This window comes from Cyrtonyx montezumae, unplaced genomic scaffold (genome assembly GCF_038088225.1).
Source record: "Cyrtonyx montezumae isolate F1298 unplaced genomic scaffold, pur_monq_1.0 scaffold_3, whole genome shotgun sequence".
NCBI lineage: Eukaryota > Metazoa > Chordata > Aves > Galliformes > Odontophoridae > Cyrtonyx > Cyrtonyx montezumae.
This window is the reverse complement of record NW_027072034.1, coordinates 52,472,411-52,488,647: the sequence shown is the minus strand read 5'-3', so window position 1 is coordinate 52,488,647 and position 16,237 is coordinate 52,472,411. Positions and strand designations below refer to the sequence as shown.

Genomic DNA, 16,237 nt, shown 5'->3' with positions numbered 1-16,237 from the left:
AAGATGGCCAAGTATTAACTAAGTGTTAAGCTTGTAGTATGCAACTCTTATTACAGTAAATCATTTTACCTCTGAGTGGTCAGGAGGTCAGTAACTGTTAGAAATTCCTCAGCTTCCTGAACTTGAAATAAATGGGAAAAAATGTCTTCTCTTCGAGTATAGAGAAAGCATGTTTTCCTACTTTGAACCAAAATCTGTAGTTCTGTGATTCTGACAAGTTTACAGTGGGATGTGACAAAAGCTCTCATTAAAAGAAGTGCTGAGGGCAAGCATTTAAAGCAAGGAGATAGCAGCCTGTGCTCTGAGAGAGCAGAAGTGTTCAATGGAGAGGGCTGAGGAAAAAAAGAATTATGAATTAGAGAGTGTGCCTCTTAAAACGTTAATAAGAATATTGACTGGTTTTCAACTGTGAAAACAGGAACTTGCTGTATGTGTTACAGTTTAAATAAGCCTGGTTCTGAGGTTAGAAGTCTTAATTTTGAGCCTCTAGTATCTGGAAATCCTGATTTAAGGATTTCTGCAATTTCCTGCAAAAATTAAGCCTGACTGCTTTGCTATTCATGTTTTAAGGTGAAAAGAAATATTTTTTTGTAATTTTATTTAAGTGAACTATAACAAAGCATTATTTTAGCTGTGATGCTGGCCATTAAATTATGAATTTAAAAGTTCTGTGAGCTGAGTCTGAATGCAAACATATTTACTGTTTATTTCTTACAGCTTAGTTAGGAGGGCATTATGCTGTTAAAAGGTTTTATGTGGGGGGGGGGGGGAATAAAAGATGCTTTTACAGTTTACAGGGCCTTGAAGCCTGCTTTGCAGGGGGGTTAGGCTCGATGATCTCTAGAGGTCCCTTTGAACCCTTATAATTCTGTGATTCTTTTATTTTGTATTGAAATTGCTTGTTGTGTGCTTGTTAGGCTGCCTCTGAACAGTGGTTGACATCCTCAGTATTCTGCCTCTGAACGATGGTAGAACATAGACACTTCATAATTATCCATTTAGCTGTAATATTCATATAAAAATAGGTATGTGGGTTTTTCTCCCTAAATTTCCAGTTAGTCATCAAATTATGCCTGAAAGTATGTTTAAAGGTTTGCCTAGCAGGGATTTTCCACGTGTTTTGTACAATTTTATCTTGAACGCTAGAATTTATAGTAACTAGTGTTATTTGAATTATTGTTGAAGTATTAAAAATAAGTATATAATAATCAGTACTGGTTCCCTTGATATCCATGCAAAGGAACTACCCTAGACTGCAGTTGTTACTATGGAAGAAAGCATTAACAGAGAGCTTTCAATACCTGTTTGCTTACCAGTTATTACAGTACTGTAGTATTACTACAGTTTATCTTTCTAAACATGACTTATACTTTAAAGATGGTATATTATTTGGTGCTTTTTAATATTAAAGTGTGGTTGCAAGATACAGGACTTGATGTACGTTGCCACGTTGAGCTGATGAGCATGGCACCACATGACTCCTTTTCTAAACTTATTTATATTTGACATAAGCTGTATGCTGGCTAAGCAGACTGATAGGATTGCAGGCATTGTTGGGTTAAAACAGGTGGTTAATGAGGGCACACCGGAATACATAGTGTGGTCACAGAGTGCCCTCTCCAGGGCAGGATGTTCATTAATAACAGAGTCAAAATGTGTTGTATGGCTTCCAGCACTGTGCACGTTTGTCTTTATGGGCAAAGGTAGTTTTCTGTTGGTGTGTTCTTTTTCTTGGCATCTTCCTGTGAGCTGAAGCTTGGTGATACCAGAAATGTGCTACACTGAGGGAAGTTCAATATGTGAGAATGGGAGAGGGCTCAAATGAGAGTAGGAAATGAAACAACCAGATTCCATGGACTTATTTGAATGGAATGTTCTTAAAATGCAGATATGCTGCACTAGTGTAACTGTACTGAAAATTTATCTGTCCTAGATTCAATCTTTGTGTGTGTGTGTGTTCCTAACAGCTATTCTTCATATTTTCTAGACTTCTGTGTGACTTAAAATGATGTAATACATTCCAGATTTACCTTAGTAAATGGCTTTCTCTTTGTCAGCTGCATTATTAAGTTTAAAAAATGTAATAAACTTGACTAGTTTGGGAAGTCAATGGCAGGTTGACCATTTGGGTCTCTAATCCTATTAATTAGATTGTGATTGGATTAATGTTTACTGTGCAGTAGTGTTCAAAAAGAGATGCTGTGATTTCTTTGAAGAGAATTGCATACACAGTGAAATCCTAAGTGCTTTTCAAGATTTCTGAACTTGTTCCTAGAAATCTGAGGGCTGTTCTAAAAGTAATATCTCCTGTTTTATTATGCTAGCCCATAGCGTCAGAGGCAGGTGTTGCTGGTTTGATAGTAGAGTTTGCACCTTCCTGTCAGTATTCCATAGCATTTTGTTGCCATGTGACTGACAGCAGCAGAGTGGCAGTCTGACAAAATGGACGTGCATATGAAGCAAAGGTGTGTGAGTGAATTCCTCCTTGCACCCACTGACGTTTGTCAAAGCATGCTGAATGTTGTGGAGAGCAAGCAGTAGATATGAGCACAGTGGTGGTGTGTGATGCATTTCAGCAGCAGTGATGGTGGGCTGTCTCTGCTAGTGTAGATTTTTACAGGTGTGGCCTGCAGGCTTTTGATCATAACTAGTGAAAATGCATAGCTTGTGGTGACAATGTCGAAATATAGTATTTTGTAGCTAATGGCTTTCTCTATCAAATAGTGTTATTGTGCTCTTTGTATCTGTTGGAGCTTCTGTGAAAATAAGTAGACATTTCTCCTGGGGCAACTTCATTGCATGACAGGTCCAAGAGTATTAAAATATTAATACTTACCTTCCAAAAGTGCTGTTCTTCTTTTTTTTTGCAATGTCTAATAAACATTCCCAGTAGGTGCACTGACACTTCTTGTTGTCAACTGAATGTTTTGGTTACAGAAACTTGCATGCTGAGGTTGATTCTTTTTGGTTTTGCTGTTAATTAGACTTCTATTTTAGAATAAAAGAACAGTGCGTAACTGCAAAGTATCAGTTACTGAAGTCTATTCAGTGTTTCTGTGCATAAAAAAAGTTCAGAGTTAAAATAGAAAAACAGACTGAACAGGGGACCATAAATATAGTACATATTTTTTGTTTTATATCTAAAATAAAATACACTTTTCTGTGCCTGAGATAGTTTGCTCTTTCTTTAAAAAACACAAATTAAAATAACTACAAAACGCCTTTTAGAATTGTGTCAAAGAATGTAACAAAGGCATTTTTTTATAGCTACATGCAAATAAGTGAATTATAATAGTATTGATGCCTATTAAGATAATTTGTGTGTGCAGGAAAGAGAAAATATTAAGTAAAACAAAATGTAGGGAATGAAAGAAAAACTAAGCTGGGAGGATGTGTTTTAGTGGCTCACAGGTGTGGTATATGAAGGGCTACTAAAATGATTGAGGAACTGAAGCATTTCTCTTATGGAGCTGGGTTTGTTCAACCTGAAGAAGAGAAAACTCAGGGGGATCTGATCAATGAATATAAGTATCTGAAGGGAGAGTGTCAAAAAGATGGCACTGAACTCTTCTCAGTGATGTCCAGTGATAGGACAAGACAACAGTTACAAGCTGAAACGCTGGAAGTTCCATTTGAACAAGAGAAAACTACTGTGAGGGTGACAGAGCATTGGCACAGATTGCCCTGAGAGGTTGGGTAGCCTTCTTCCTTGGAATTATTTAATTTGTCACTTGGATGCAATCCTGGATAATATCCTTCAAGGGACCCTGCTTGAGCAGTGAGGTTGGACTGTATGATCTCCACAGGACCCTTCCAACCTCAGCCATTCTGTGGTATCTATGAATCCATGCCACTGTGAGAGGCAGAATTGGTCTTGGAAAATATAGGAAACATACAAAATAGTCTTAGATTTTTTTTATTTTTTTAATAAAGCAGGGTCAAATTTCATAGGTCTTGTAAGCTCTAGAAATAAATGTTGTGCCATCGCAGTTTGCTTCTAAATCTTTGGTGGAAATGCTGGGTTGTGACTTTGTATTGATGATTGAACTGATATTCCATTTAAGGCAGGAATTTGTATTCTTATGAAAAAGTCCTTATTACAGTTCTTGTGCTTTCAGTATGGAATACATCTTCAGGTAATCTGAAAATAGTATATATGTATATTTATTCTGCATTAATGTGACCATAAAATAAGAGACATACTTCAGACTTTCCCTATTGGTAAAAGTCACTGGAAACGTATCCTCAGGCTTTATTTGAAGAAAGCAGATCATAATTTTGACTTTTTTTTTTGTTTACTTGGACCGTCATCATCAAAGATAACATACATCGGAAATCAGCATAATGGCTCCAGAATTATTTCCTCTGAGAGGATTGGAGAAGCACTGTTTTTTATTAAAACACATGGTGGCTTAAGGGTTTTCTGAATCATCAGGCCCCTTGTTGACCTCATTGCTCTCTGCAATGAGGAGGTATTTCACCTCCTCATTGGAAAGGGAAGTGCTGGCCTCTTCTCTCTGGGAACTGATGTCAGGACACATGGGAACAGAGTAAAGCTGTCCTTCTAATGGAAGGTCCTGGCAGCAGCAGTCTCTATGCTGCTGTCTATGTACCAACTGCTGTAGTCACTGTTCTGCTAAAGAGCGTGAGTCAAGAGCCAAGTTCCATGAAAGAGAAAACAAATGTGACTGACAAAAGCTTTCCAGGAAAGAACAACTTTAATTCATCTACTAGATTTTACCAGATAACTTTAATGAAAACATGATAGTAACAAATTGTCCCATACTTAGGCATAATCAAGCTGCATGCAATTCTTGCTTGGTTTTCAGTCATGCAAAAGAAAATTTTAAATAAGTGTATTGGTTGCCAAGCCACTTTCCATTATATTTGAAAAGTTATGGCTGTCAGATGAAGTCCTTGTTACTAGAAGGGAAACATCACTCCCATTTTTAAGAAAGGGAGAAAAGAATACCTGGGGAACTACAGGACAGTGAACCTCACTTCTGTGCCTGAATAGATAATGGAGCAGATCCTCCTGGAACCTGTGTTAAGGTACGTGCGAGATGAGGTGGTGATCAAATTCAGCCAATATGGCTTCCCCAAGGGCAAATTGTGCCTGACCAACCTTCTGGCCTTCTATGATGGAGTCACAGCATCAGTGAACAAAGGAATGGCAACTGATTTCATCTACCTGGACTTGTGTAAGACCTCTGACACAGTCAGGCACCACATCCTTATTTCTAAATTGGAGAGAGAGAGACTTGAAGGCTGGAGTATTTGGTGGATAAAGAATTGGTTGGATGATCACAGCCAGAGGGTTGTGGTTAACAGATCTGTTGAGACCAGTGAAAACTGGTGTCCCCCAGGAATCCATCTTGGCACTGGTGCTGTTCCAACATCTTTCCCAACAACTTAGACAGTGGAATCAAATGCACCCTCAGCAAGTTTGCTGATGATGCCAAGTTGAATGGTGCAGTTGACCCTATAGAAGGAAGGGATACCATCTAGAGGGACCTGGACAGGTTTGTAGTGGTCCCACAAAAGCCTAATGAGGTTCAGTAAGGCCAAGTGCAAGATATTGCACTTGTGTTGGTTTAGTCTCAGATAGGTATACAGACAGGGAGAAGAACACATTGAGAGCTGTCCTGCAGAGAGGAACTTGAGGATTCTGATGGGCGAAAGTTGTATTGTATGGTAATTCAGACTTACGTAGCATTAAAAAATAAAGGAGATAATTGAAAAAGATGAAGCAAAGGAAACTTTGAAAGTACAGTGAATTACTCAGACTTAGGATTGAACAGATTTTGAACTGAATGATTAGAAAGTCTGGGTAAATGAGAAGGTTCTTTTTGTGTTATTATGTGGAAAATCAGAAAGGTGCTGCAGGAATATATTTGTAAGGACCTCTCAGTATTTTCCTGAGGTCAATTTTGATGGAGTTATTGTCATGAACCACTGCTGTCAGATGTATAACTCTTTTATTGTTGTCCAGACTTCAGTTTCATGTCATTTACTCTTTTTCCTATATCTCACAAAAAGAAAGTGTTTATTTTCCATCAGTATTTTGTTTTAATTGCAGACAATCTCAGTTGACAGAAATAGCAATTACAAAGGGGATAATATCTTCTTCAAAGAAAGGATGTATGTTGTTTTATTTTTCCCTGGTGGTGTTCCTTGCAGATTAATATATTACGATTCTTATCTTGAGAAGAGGATTGTGTTAAAGTTCAGTTCCTCCATATCCCATCAAAGCATACCACTTTGCACAGCTATTTGGGCATTCTGAAAATACGTTCAGTTATCCTGTAACACTCATATACTTTTTTATATCACTGATTTGTGTCTGTGGTGTTTTTGACAACCTAAACTTGCTTCTGAGTGCTGTTCTGTTCTGTATTTTTACAGGAGATGGCGAGCTCTATACTTTTGGGGAACCTGAGAATGGAAAGCTGGGGTTATTGCCTGAGCAGCTAAAGAACAATAGAGTCCCACAGCCAGTACTGGGAATTATGGAAAAAGTTAATAAGGTTGCTTGTGGTGGAGAACACACAGTGGTGCTTACAGGTATGGTATTCAAATGCCTTTTTTTTTCCTTTTTTAACAGCTCTGTAGGTTAGTAATCTCAGTTTACTTTGAAGAACTTACATTCTACCAAGTAAAACTTTGTAATGCTTATAAACGAAAGACATTGAATTGAAGAGGTGAAAGTCCACATGATAGTTAACCTGAGTAAATTCAGGTCTGTACTGCACTGTGTGTATAGCTTGACCTTCTGTGCTGTGGTTGAGACCCTTTGGTTGAGAACTGATTTTACATGCTAATTAAAAAAGATCTTATCAGCAACTTCTACTCAGTACCAGTAATTATACCACCTGTGTATCCTTACCTTTATCTAAAGCTTCAGCAACACATTCCTATTCTTATTTATTTGATGGTGAAAATGATGAATAGAGTCATTTTCTTTGTAAAAAAAAAAAAAAAAAAAAAAAAAAAAAAAAACCCTGTAAGTGTTCAGTTGACCAAAATAGGGTAACCTTTCCATAGATGGGATCTGCATAGCATACCATGCATAATTGGAAGTCCATTCAGTTCCTTACAGCCCACAGTTCCCTTGTGATTATGATTATGATGATGATAACCTCTTTTTATTTATAGTAGTAGCTCTAATAGAAAGCATTGATGAGATGCTTTACAAACTTTGAGTGTCTTAATGGGATTGTAGTGAACTAGTACTTCCTAGTGCTGCACTAGTGATCAATGTCTTGTGTCTGAGGAGCTTAAAAGCACTATTTGGAATGTCAGGAGGAAGTTTCAGAAGGAAGCTTACATTCTGTAGTAAATTTACGTGACCTGGAATATGTGATGATTAGAAAGTCATTTTTCAACTAGCTGCCAATAATGATAGAGATGCACCATCAAATGGATGCCTAAACTGATTAAATATCTCTTGTTATAATACTGAATTTATCTGTGACTTTGAGCAGAATATTTCTAGTATCTATAAAACTAGAACAGATGCAGCCCATTGAACAGTTTAAAAATATAAAAATCATCAAATTAACTTACATATATTTGTTTACGGGTCTGTATTTACAGTACTTGGAAGATGAACTTTGATACACACTACTGTATTACAAATCCTTTTCAGCACATTTTGAACTATCTCAATCAGCAGGTGTGAATGGAAAGTTTCCTGTGTGATTAGAGATTTCTGTTGGCTTACAGAGGGTTATCTCATGACTTTGAGGTGATGCCTGGTACAGTAAGTACCAGAAAAATTGTTAGTTAACTAATTTTTTGTGTATATAAGACAAAACTTTTGAAGTTTTGAATTACTGAGTAAACTAGAATACTGCATGACAAAATGCACAAAAAATGTAGTGTATTTCTAGAAATTATAATGAAAATCTCTAAACAAAACAATATTACTTTTAGGAAATAATTATTTGACAATTTTGTTGTTGAAATGCTGTCCCTAGATGTATTCACCATATATGTGCAAAATAATGATATGTTTTTGAGTGGAACTTAGGAGGTTTTAAATTCCTACCATTTGGCCTCAGAATACCTAAGTGTTTAATTTATTTCAGGGTTTGATTACAAGTCAAAAAAAGACATTTTACATAGGAAAATATATATATGTGATAAGAGACCAAAAGCAAAGTATTTTGTAGTTGCTACACAGAATCAGTTGTAAAACATAGAAATAACTGTAAAGAAAAAAATAGTAAGTTAGGTCCTTACTAGTTACATTGAATGTTTTCAAGCAGACTGTGCCTAATGAAAATTCAAACTGAACTTCTTCAAGAATTTGAGACTCTTAGAACCATTCTGTTACTTTGAGAACTTCACAGGGCTGGATGAGGGGTCTAAAGACCCTGAAAATTACAGATCACTGTAACTTCAATAGTTGTGTAGAAGTGCTGAGAGAATTAAACAGCTTCTTTATAAACAACTGGAAAGTAACATGTTCAAATAATGTAAGACCAATATAATTTCCTTCTTTCAGATGATAGCAACCACTAGATTTCATTATTTTAATTTTCATGAGACTTTCAGATAGTCTTGACAGCCATTTTCTGTAGACAGGTAGGGAGCTATGGGGGATTGCATACTGCAAAGAAGATAGCCATAGAGTTCTGTTACAGCAGCATCCTAGATATATAGAAAGAAGTAATGTATGTGAAAACATAGAGCTTGCATTCCATTTTGTGGAGCACTTTCACGAGTTCTGCCTGAACAGTGTGTACAGTCTGACCATTACATTTTCTGAAGAGCATAAAATGAGTCAGACAGTCCAGAGAGAAACAAGAATATCAAAAGCTCGGAAAATGTTCTTTTTGAGAAAAGTTTGTTTAAAAAAAGAAAGGACTCTTCAAACACAACACTATTTTCTTCTTCTCTGGCTCTCCTGATCATTCTATTTGAGCTCATCTGCTCAACAAAATTTGTCTTTGTTAGATTTGATAATTGTAAACTACTACAGAAGCAGAAAAAAGGAGTTTGATGTTGTATGCAAATAATTTCAAAATTATTAGTTTTGACATGTAATGAATTCCACAACTGTATAGCATATTTGCAATTAGTCTTCTACCCAAATGCAAGAGTTTAAAACTAAGTAGGTATTATGAGTCCTTTGTATTTTGGAAATGCTAAGTAGTCATCTATTGTCAACCTGACAGAGTGCCTTCAAGGTTACGTAAGCAAAGTTTATAAAATATGAAATGAAAATCTAACTGAGGGGGATTTTAAGTAATTTGATATAATATTGTACTGCAGGCCACCAGAGAGAATAAAGGTGTAAGCAGTGGGCTGGAAAAGGTTATGTGTAATGATGAGAGAAGCTGCAAGATTCTGGATAAATCAAAACTCCTCTGGGAGGAGGAAAGAATAGTAGTCAATACAAAAAAAATAATGTGAACATTTGTCTACATTTCAAAGCCTTTATCTCCACAATACAGTCACACCCTAGCAGTATTCTGTTATAAAATAAATTTCTTTGCATCAAATCAGATTATCATTATTAGGAAAAATATTACCATAAATTTGAGACTAGCAAGTGTATAAATCCTAGCATTATTTTTTAAGTCACAAAATGAAGTTCAGCAAAAAGAATTAGATTATCATTATTGATTTTTCAACCATAAATTTGAAACCAACCAATAGATATTTTGGTTTAATGGTATTTCATGTGATAAAAATTCATTAAAACAAATGACTTCAGAGATTTTCTAGGAAGTTGTTGACTTGGAAGGCATCAGCATTACAGTTAAATTTTGCAGGATGTGAAAGTAGAAAATAGAGGCAAACAAAAACAATAAATATTGTGGAAAAAAATTGATGAAAATTGATGCTGTAGTAGATGGTATGTAAGAAGTATAGTCCTGGGTGAGCTGCCAGTAGATCCATTTGAGTCAAGAAAACAATATCCTCAGACAAAATACGGTTCATAGGTCCTTTCCAACCTTATAAACCTACAAGATCATCTAGTCCAACCATCCTCCTATCACTATCCCTACCCAACTACTAAATCAAATCCCTTAGCACCTCATCTAAACGCTTCTTAAACAGCGCTAGGGATGGTGCCTCAACCACCTCCGTAGGCAGGCCATTCCAGTGCCTGACCACTCTTTCAGAGAAAAAATGTTTCCTCAGGTCTAATCTAAATCTTCCCCGGCGCAACTTGTGGCCATTCCCTCTCGTCCTGTCATCATTTATCAGGGAGAAAAGGCCCACCCCCTCCTCACCACAACCCCCCTTCAGGAAGTGGTAGAGTGCAATAAGGTCTCCTCTGAGCCTCCTCTTCTCCAGACTAAACAATCCCAGCTCCCTCAGCCGCTCCTCATAAGACTTGTGCTCCAGACCCCTCACCAGTTTTGTTGCCCTTCTCTGAACACGCTCCAGGGCCTCAATGTCCTTCTTGTAGTGAGGGGCCCAAAACTGAACACAGTACTCGAGGTGCGGCCGTACCAGAGCTGAGTACAGGGGGATGATCACCTCCCTGCTCCTGCTGGCTACACTATTTCTAATACAGGCCAGGATGCCGTTGGCCTTCTTGGCCACCTGGGCACACTGCTAGTTCATGTTGAGCCGAGCATCAACCAACACCCCCAGGTCCTTTTCCTCTCTACATTCTTGAAGCCATTCTGCCCCAAGCCTATAGCATTGCATGGGGTTATTGTGGCCAAAGTGCAGGACCCGGCACTTGGTCTTATTGAACCTCATCCCATTGAGCTCAGCCCAGCTGTTCAGCCTATCCAAATCCCTCTGAAGGGCCTCCCTACCCTCAGGCAGTTTGACACATCCTCCCAACTTGGTGTCATCTGCAGACTTACTGAGGGTACACTCAATCCCCTCGTCTAGGTCATCAATAAAGATATTAAACAAGATGGGCCCCAATACTGACCCTTGGGGGACACCACTCGTAACAGGATGCCAGCTGGACTTAACTCCATTAACTACTACCCTCTGGGCACGGCCCTCCAGCCAGTTCTCCACCCAGAGAAGAGTGAACCTGTCCACACCACGGGCTGCCAGTTTCCTCGGGAGAATACTGTGGGAGACCGTGTCAAAGGCCTTGCTGAAGTCCAGGTAGACTACATCAACAGCCTTTCCCTCATCTACCTGTCTGGTCACCCATTCATAGAAGGAGATGAGGTTGGACAAGCACAACCTGCCCTTTGTGAACCCGTGCTGCCTGGGTCTGATCCCCTGGTTGCCATGCACGTGTCGTGTGATCTCCCTCAAGATCATCTGCTCCATAACTTTCCCTGATACCGAGGTCAGGCTGACAGGCCTGTAGTTCCCCGGGTCTTCCTTACGGCCTTTCCTGTAGATGGGAGTCACGTTGGCAAGCCTCCAATCTTGTGGGACCTCTCCAGGTAACCAGGAATTCTGATAGATGGCAGAAAGCAGCTCGGCAATCACCTCTGCCAGCTCCCTCAGCACCCTTGGGTGGATCCCATCTGGCCCCATGGACTTGTGGCAGTTCAGATGGAGGAGATCTCTGACCGTCTCTGCTTGGATCACAGGGGGTGCATTATGCGCTCCGTCCCGGACTTCCAGGTCAGGGCAAGTACCCTGTGGACAACTGCTCTGTCTATTAAAGACAGATGTAAAGAAGGCATTGAGAACTTCAGCCTTTTCCTTATCATCTATGGTTACAATATGCTTATGCTTAAAGATTGATAGTTTTTGTGTTGAGTTAAAGGTCAAGTAGAAATTTTTTAATGTAGTTCTTCTATTATTCGGTGCCTAGTAAAATTATGTGGAGAAGATTATTTTCAGAGTTACTGAAGAGCACTTGAAAGACAATGCAGTCACTGGTAATAGCTATCACACATTCACAAACAGAAAGTCCTGTTTAACAAACTAAATTTCCTTTGTAACAGCTACCCACCTAGTTGACCAAGGAAAGCCAATATGTATAATCCTTTCAAACTTCAGCAAAGCTTTCAATATTCTCTCATAGTATTGTCCAGGATAAAATGTTCAGAATACAGCTGGCTAGGGTGAACAGTCAGCTAATAGGTGGGTCTCAAGGGGTTATAATATATGGAGGATTATAATATCTATTATAATAGATGGAGTTACATTTAAATGGGGTTATAAGTCATCAGTGGGATTCCCCAGGTCTCAATTTTAGGGACAGATCTCAATATTTTTAAAAATAATCTGGACACTGGAATTAAATGTATACTAGGTTTGTAGAAGTCACTGAATTAGGAGGATCTGTTGAATCCCTAGAGAGAGAGAATCCTTGCAGAGACATCTTGACTAATTGGTGATTGCCTAGTCCTCTAACCACATGAACTTTGTAGCCACATGAAGTGCCAGATTCTGCACATGGGATGAAGTAACCTTTGTTATGTGTACAGACTGGGAGATGAGAGGCTGGAGAGCAGTCCTGTGGAAAGGGATCTGGAATTGTTAATTGATGGCAAGTTGAATCTGAGTCAGCAGTATGTCCTGGCAGCCAAAAGGGCCAACCACACCCTGGGGTGCATCAGGGCCAGCACTGCCAGACAGGTGGGGGAAGAGGTCCAGATCTGCTCTGTGCTGGTGTGGTTTCACCTTGAGCAATATATGCAGCACTGGGTGCCACCATATAAAGACATAGAACTATGAGAGAGCATCCAAAGGAGGGCTATAAAGATGGGGAAGGGTTTTGAGGATAAGGTGTATGAGGAGCAGCTGAGGCCCCTGGGTGTGCTGAGCGCAGAGCAGAGGAGCTGAGGGGAGGCCTGCTGGCGGCTGCAGCTCTCCCAGGGAGCGGAGGGGCAGCGCTGAGCTCTGCTCTGTGTGACAGCGACAGGGCCCGAGGGAACGGCATGGAGCTGTGTCAGGGGAGGGGCGGCTGGGGGTTAGGGACAGTGCTGCACCACAGCGCGGTGGGCATGGCCTCATGTACCAGAGTTCTGGGAGCATCTGGATAGTGCTCTCAGGCATAGGATTTGATTTTGGGTTGTCCTGGGCGAAGCCAGGAGCTGAATTCTATGATCCTTGTGAGACCCTTCTAACTTGGTTTGTTGAATGATTCCTTGATTAAAAAAAAAAAGTGTAGTATACATGCATTATAGGCTTAGCATCAGAGACATAACTTTGGAGTACTACTGAAGGATGTGCTGCATCTCAGGATGAAATGACATGACCATAAATTGAGAGTTCTGGTGAAGAATGTAACTCTCAGAGTATTGGAAACTTATCTCTTTTAAGCTCAGTTCCTTATATTAGTAAATTCCTAAACTAGTACAGTTTTTAAGATTAAGAAATTCTGAATTTTATATATCTTTTGAAAATATATGCTGTTTGGCTTTTTAGTAACACTGTGTATACTGGTACAGTTTTCATCTTTTTGCAGTCTTTCCATTTTTTCTGGGTGTGTTATTTTACTCTTAACAACATTCATTGGCTATTGTGTATTTCTTCATTTCATTTGTCTCATTTGACGTAAGAATAGAAGATGTCATGCAGAAACTGTTGTACATCCTGGTTCATTTCTTGTCTTCAGTCCTACTTAGGATCTATCAAATTAGATGAAAGCATAATCCAGTGACTGTAGTAAAATCATATCCGTGACTGCAGACATCTTTTATCTTTCCCCCTGAGTGGAAACATGTAAAAATACAAAGCATTGCACAGTCCTCTGGGGAACATAGTTCTTCTCTTCTGAGACAGGTGTACCCGTAACTATCGATGATCCACAGAGCTGGCGCTTTAACTCTTAATACACTACATGATGTTATCATGTGGAATGCCAATGCCGAAAATCATAAAACCATGACGATGACAGTAGCTGTCAGTCAGTTCAAGGTCATACCCTCATCCTGGATGACTTTTTTTTGTCTCTGAGTCAAAGACTTGTTATCCAGATTCTTGCAAATGATTCCTACTGAAAATGAAAGCTTTTGGTATCATCACTTTCAAAAGAAATTTGAGAGCAGCAATCCCAAATTGTGTACTTTTTCATTAAAGCTTTTAAGAAGTTAGAATGAAAACATCTTTTGAATCTAAAAGTGGGAGAAGAAACACACAATTTGGAGTGGCCTTAATATCCTGTCCTGCTTTTTTTTTTTTTTTCCAGATGATGGCAGGTCCTTTGTGAGTAATCCTTTCTATAAAAGGATGTATTACCTCCTTTTATCCTCTGAAGGGTGGGAAAGCAAAGTTGTCTCTTCAAAGGAAGATGTGGAATAGTCCTTCAAGAATACATCATTTGACATTACAATGCAGCACATTAGTGTTAACATGTAAAATGGTGGATTTTTCATATTCTGTCTAAAGGTCAGTTTTAAAAGAAAATCAAGATAACCTTTTGAAAGAAAACAAGAAGAGGAAAGAGCTCTCCCTTTTTTATGATGGAACTGAGACAGTTCAAACCAATAAGATTATCTAGATTTTTTTTTTCAAACAATTCTTAACTCTGTATACAGTTTATCCTGAAATCCCCAAATCCAATTCTAGCTGTAGTAAAACTGAGTATTATGTCAACAGTTGATTTTTAAAGTAACGTTTTTCAGTGGAAGCTGTTAAAAAGCTATAGGATAGCTGAATAGCTCATAGAAAGTGATAATATTTAAGTGAAATGAAGCTATGTGGAGATCTATGGGCATATCTGTTTCTGTTATTCTGAAGATTTGTCACTTTGCATGTAGCCTTAAATATGTAACTAGAAATGCATAGATTTGGAAAAAAAGGCTCTGGGTGCTCCCTCAGTTCTTTGAGTAAAAGGCCCATGTTAAAAATAGGGAAACTATTCTTGCTTAGGAATATTTCATTTATAGGGACAACTGTCTTTAAGATTATAGATTGTACCCTTTCAAACGCACTTAATTTGAAATATCTCTGTCTTCAAAGAAGAAAATATTCAGAGGCCTCAAAGGACTCGCGCTTTCCTTTTTCTGAGTGCTGTTAAAATGTCTGAGCCATCCTCATAGTTCGCTGAAGAATTGGAGGAAGAGATCTTCCCCTCAAGTTGCTGTGGTCACTTGTCTTTCTTAGCCCCTTATATCACCCCGGTACTGTCTTCACCATTCCACAGGAAATCATTTCACTTAAAATGCAGAACAAAACAAACCTGGCTTAATGAGCCGTGTTGGCTTTCTTTGCAGCCAGGTAGACTGCAGAGACATATAAGCAAGGATATAAGGGAAAGAATGGAGAATTGGCATCTGCCCATTTGCTGGTAGTGTGTTCCGCTTGTTTCATCTAACTGTATCCTTAAGACTGAGGACAGGAGTAAGGCAACAACACAACTGTCACTTTTTGGATTCATTTCATCAGCAAATTTTTTTTGCAAAATCAAGCTCAGAATTAAGCTCAACTGTCTTTCTGTCACAAAGTCTTTGAAATTACTTTGCAATAGGCTTCTGTTTATCCCTATTTCTGCTAAGTGTTGTTATTACTGAGGTTTGGCCTTGTTTAATAGTGGTGTAACATTTTTTCTGTACCTAGATCATTGCCTTATTTTAGGAGTAAAATATAGGTAGCTGTAGTGCATGGATGCAGAAATAAAATTAATTCTTTTTTAAGGCATCCTAAGTTGTTTTTGGATTGCCATATTCTCATTGTCAGTAGCAGTAGGGGAAAGAAAATAGTTCCTGTACTTTTAAAGTTGTCGCCTTAAACATAAGTGTCTATAAAGGACTAGATATTCTTTATGGAAAACATTGTGATCTAGGATTAAAAATAATATGAAACAATAATTCAGAATACAATCATTCAAAATAATAATGCTATTCAGATGGAGCTGGATAATTTGAAAATGACAAGTCATTCTGTTTTTTCAGTTAAACCAAATTACATATTTACAAATAGGATTTACAGAATCAGCCATCCTGAGAAAGCTGTTTACCAAAATGAAGATAACTGAAGAAATCTTCACTTAGAGTGAACTATCTTTTAGGAATCGTTTATTGATTCTTATCCAGAATGTCTAAATGCCATAGAAAAAAAATCTAATGATTTGTTTTACTTTTTAGATTCCTAAAGATAATCTTGCACGGATATTTCCAGTAGAGGGAGCTTTACTATTACATTTAGTAGATAAATGACTTGAGTAAATATTTTGCACTTCCAGTCTAAAATAATGTGAGACCATAATCTTTTTTTCTGCTGTAAATTCATAACATCTTTGATTTTTTTTTCTTTTGATTGAATTTTGAAAGAGACAGAAATGGCAAACTGGTATCTAGAAAGAAGACTGTATTCACTGTTAAAGTATTAAGTCGTGATTCTT

General features: G+C 38.3%; 1 protein-coding gene across 1 annotated transcript in view; it reads left to right on the top strand.

The window, feature by feature from the left end:
* The window catches only part of RPGR (retinitis pigmentosa GTPase regulator), a 43,763-nt gene that overhangs the window by 15,457 nt on the left and 12,069 nt on the right, over positions 1-16,237 (top strand). The window contains exon 7 of the mRNA XM_065741561.1: positions 6,406-6,564. Within this exon, the coding sequence (XP_065597633.1) occupies positions 6,406-6,564 (159 nt within the window). The remainder of the gene's footprint in view (positions 1-6,405; positions 6,565-16,237) is intronic.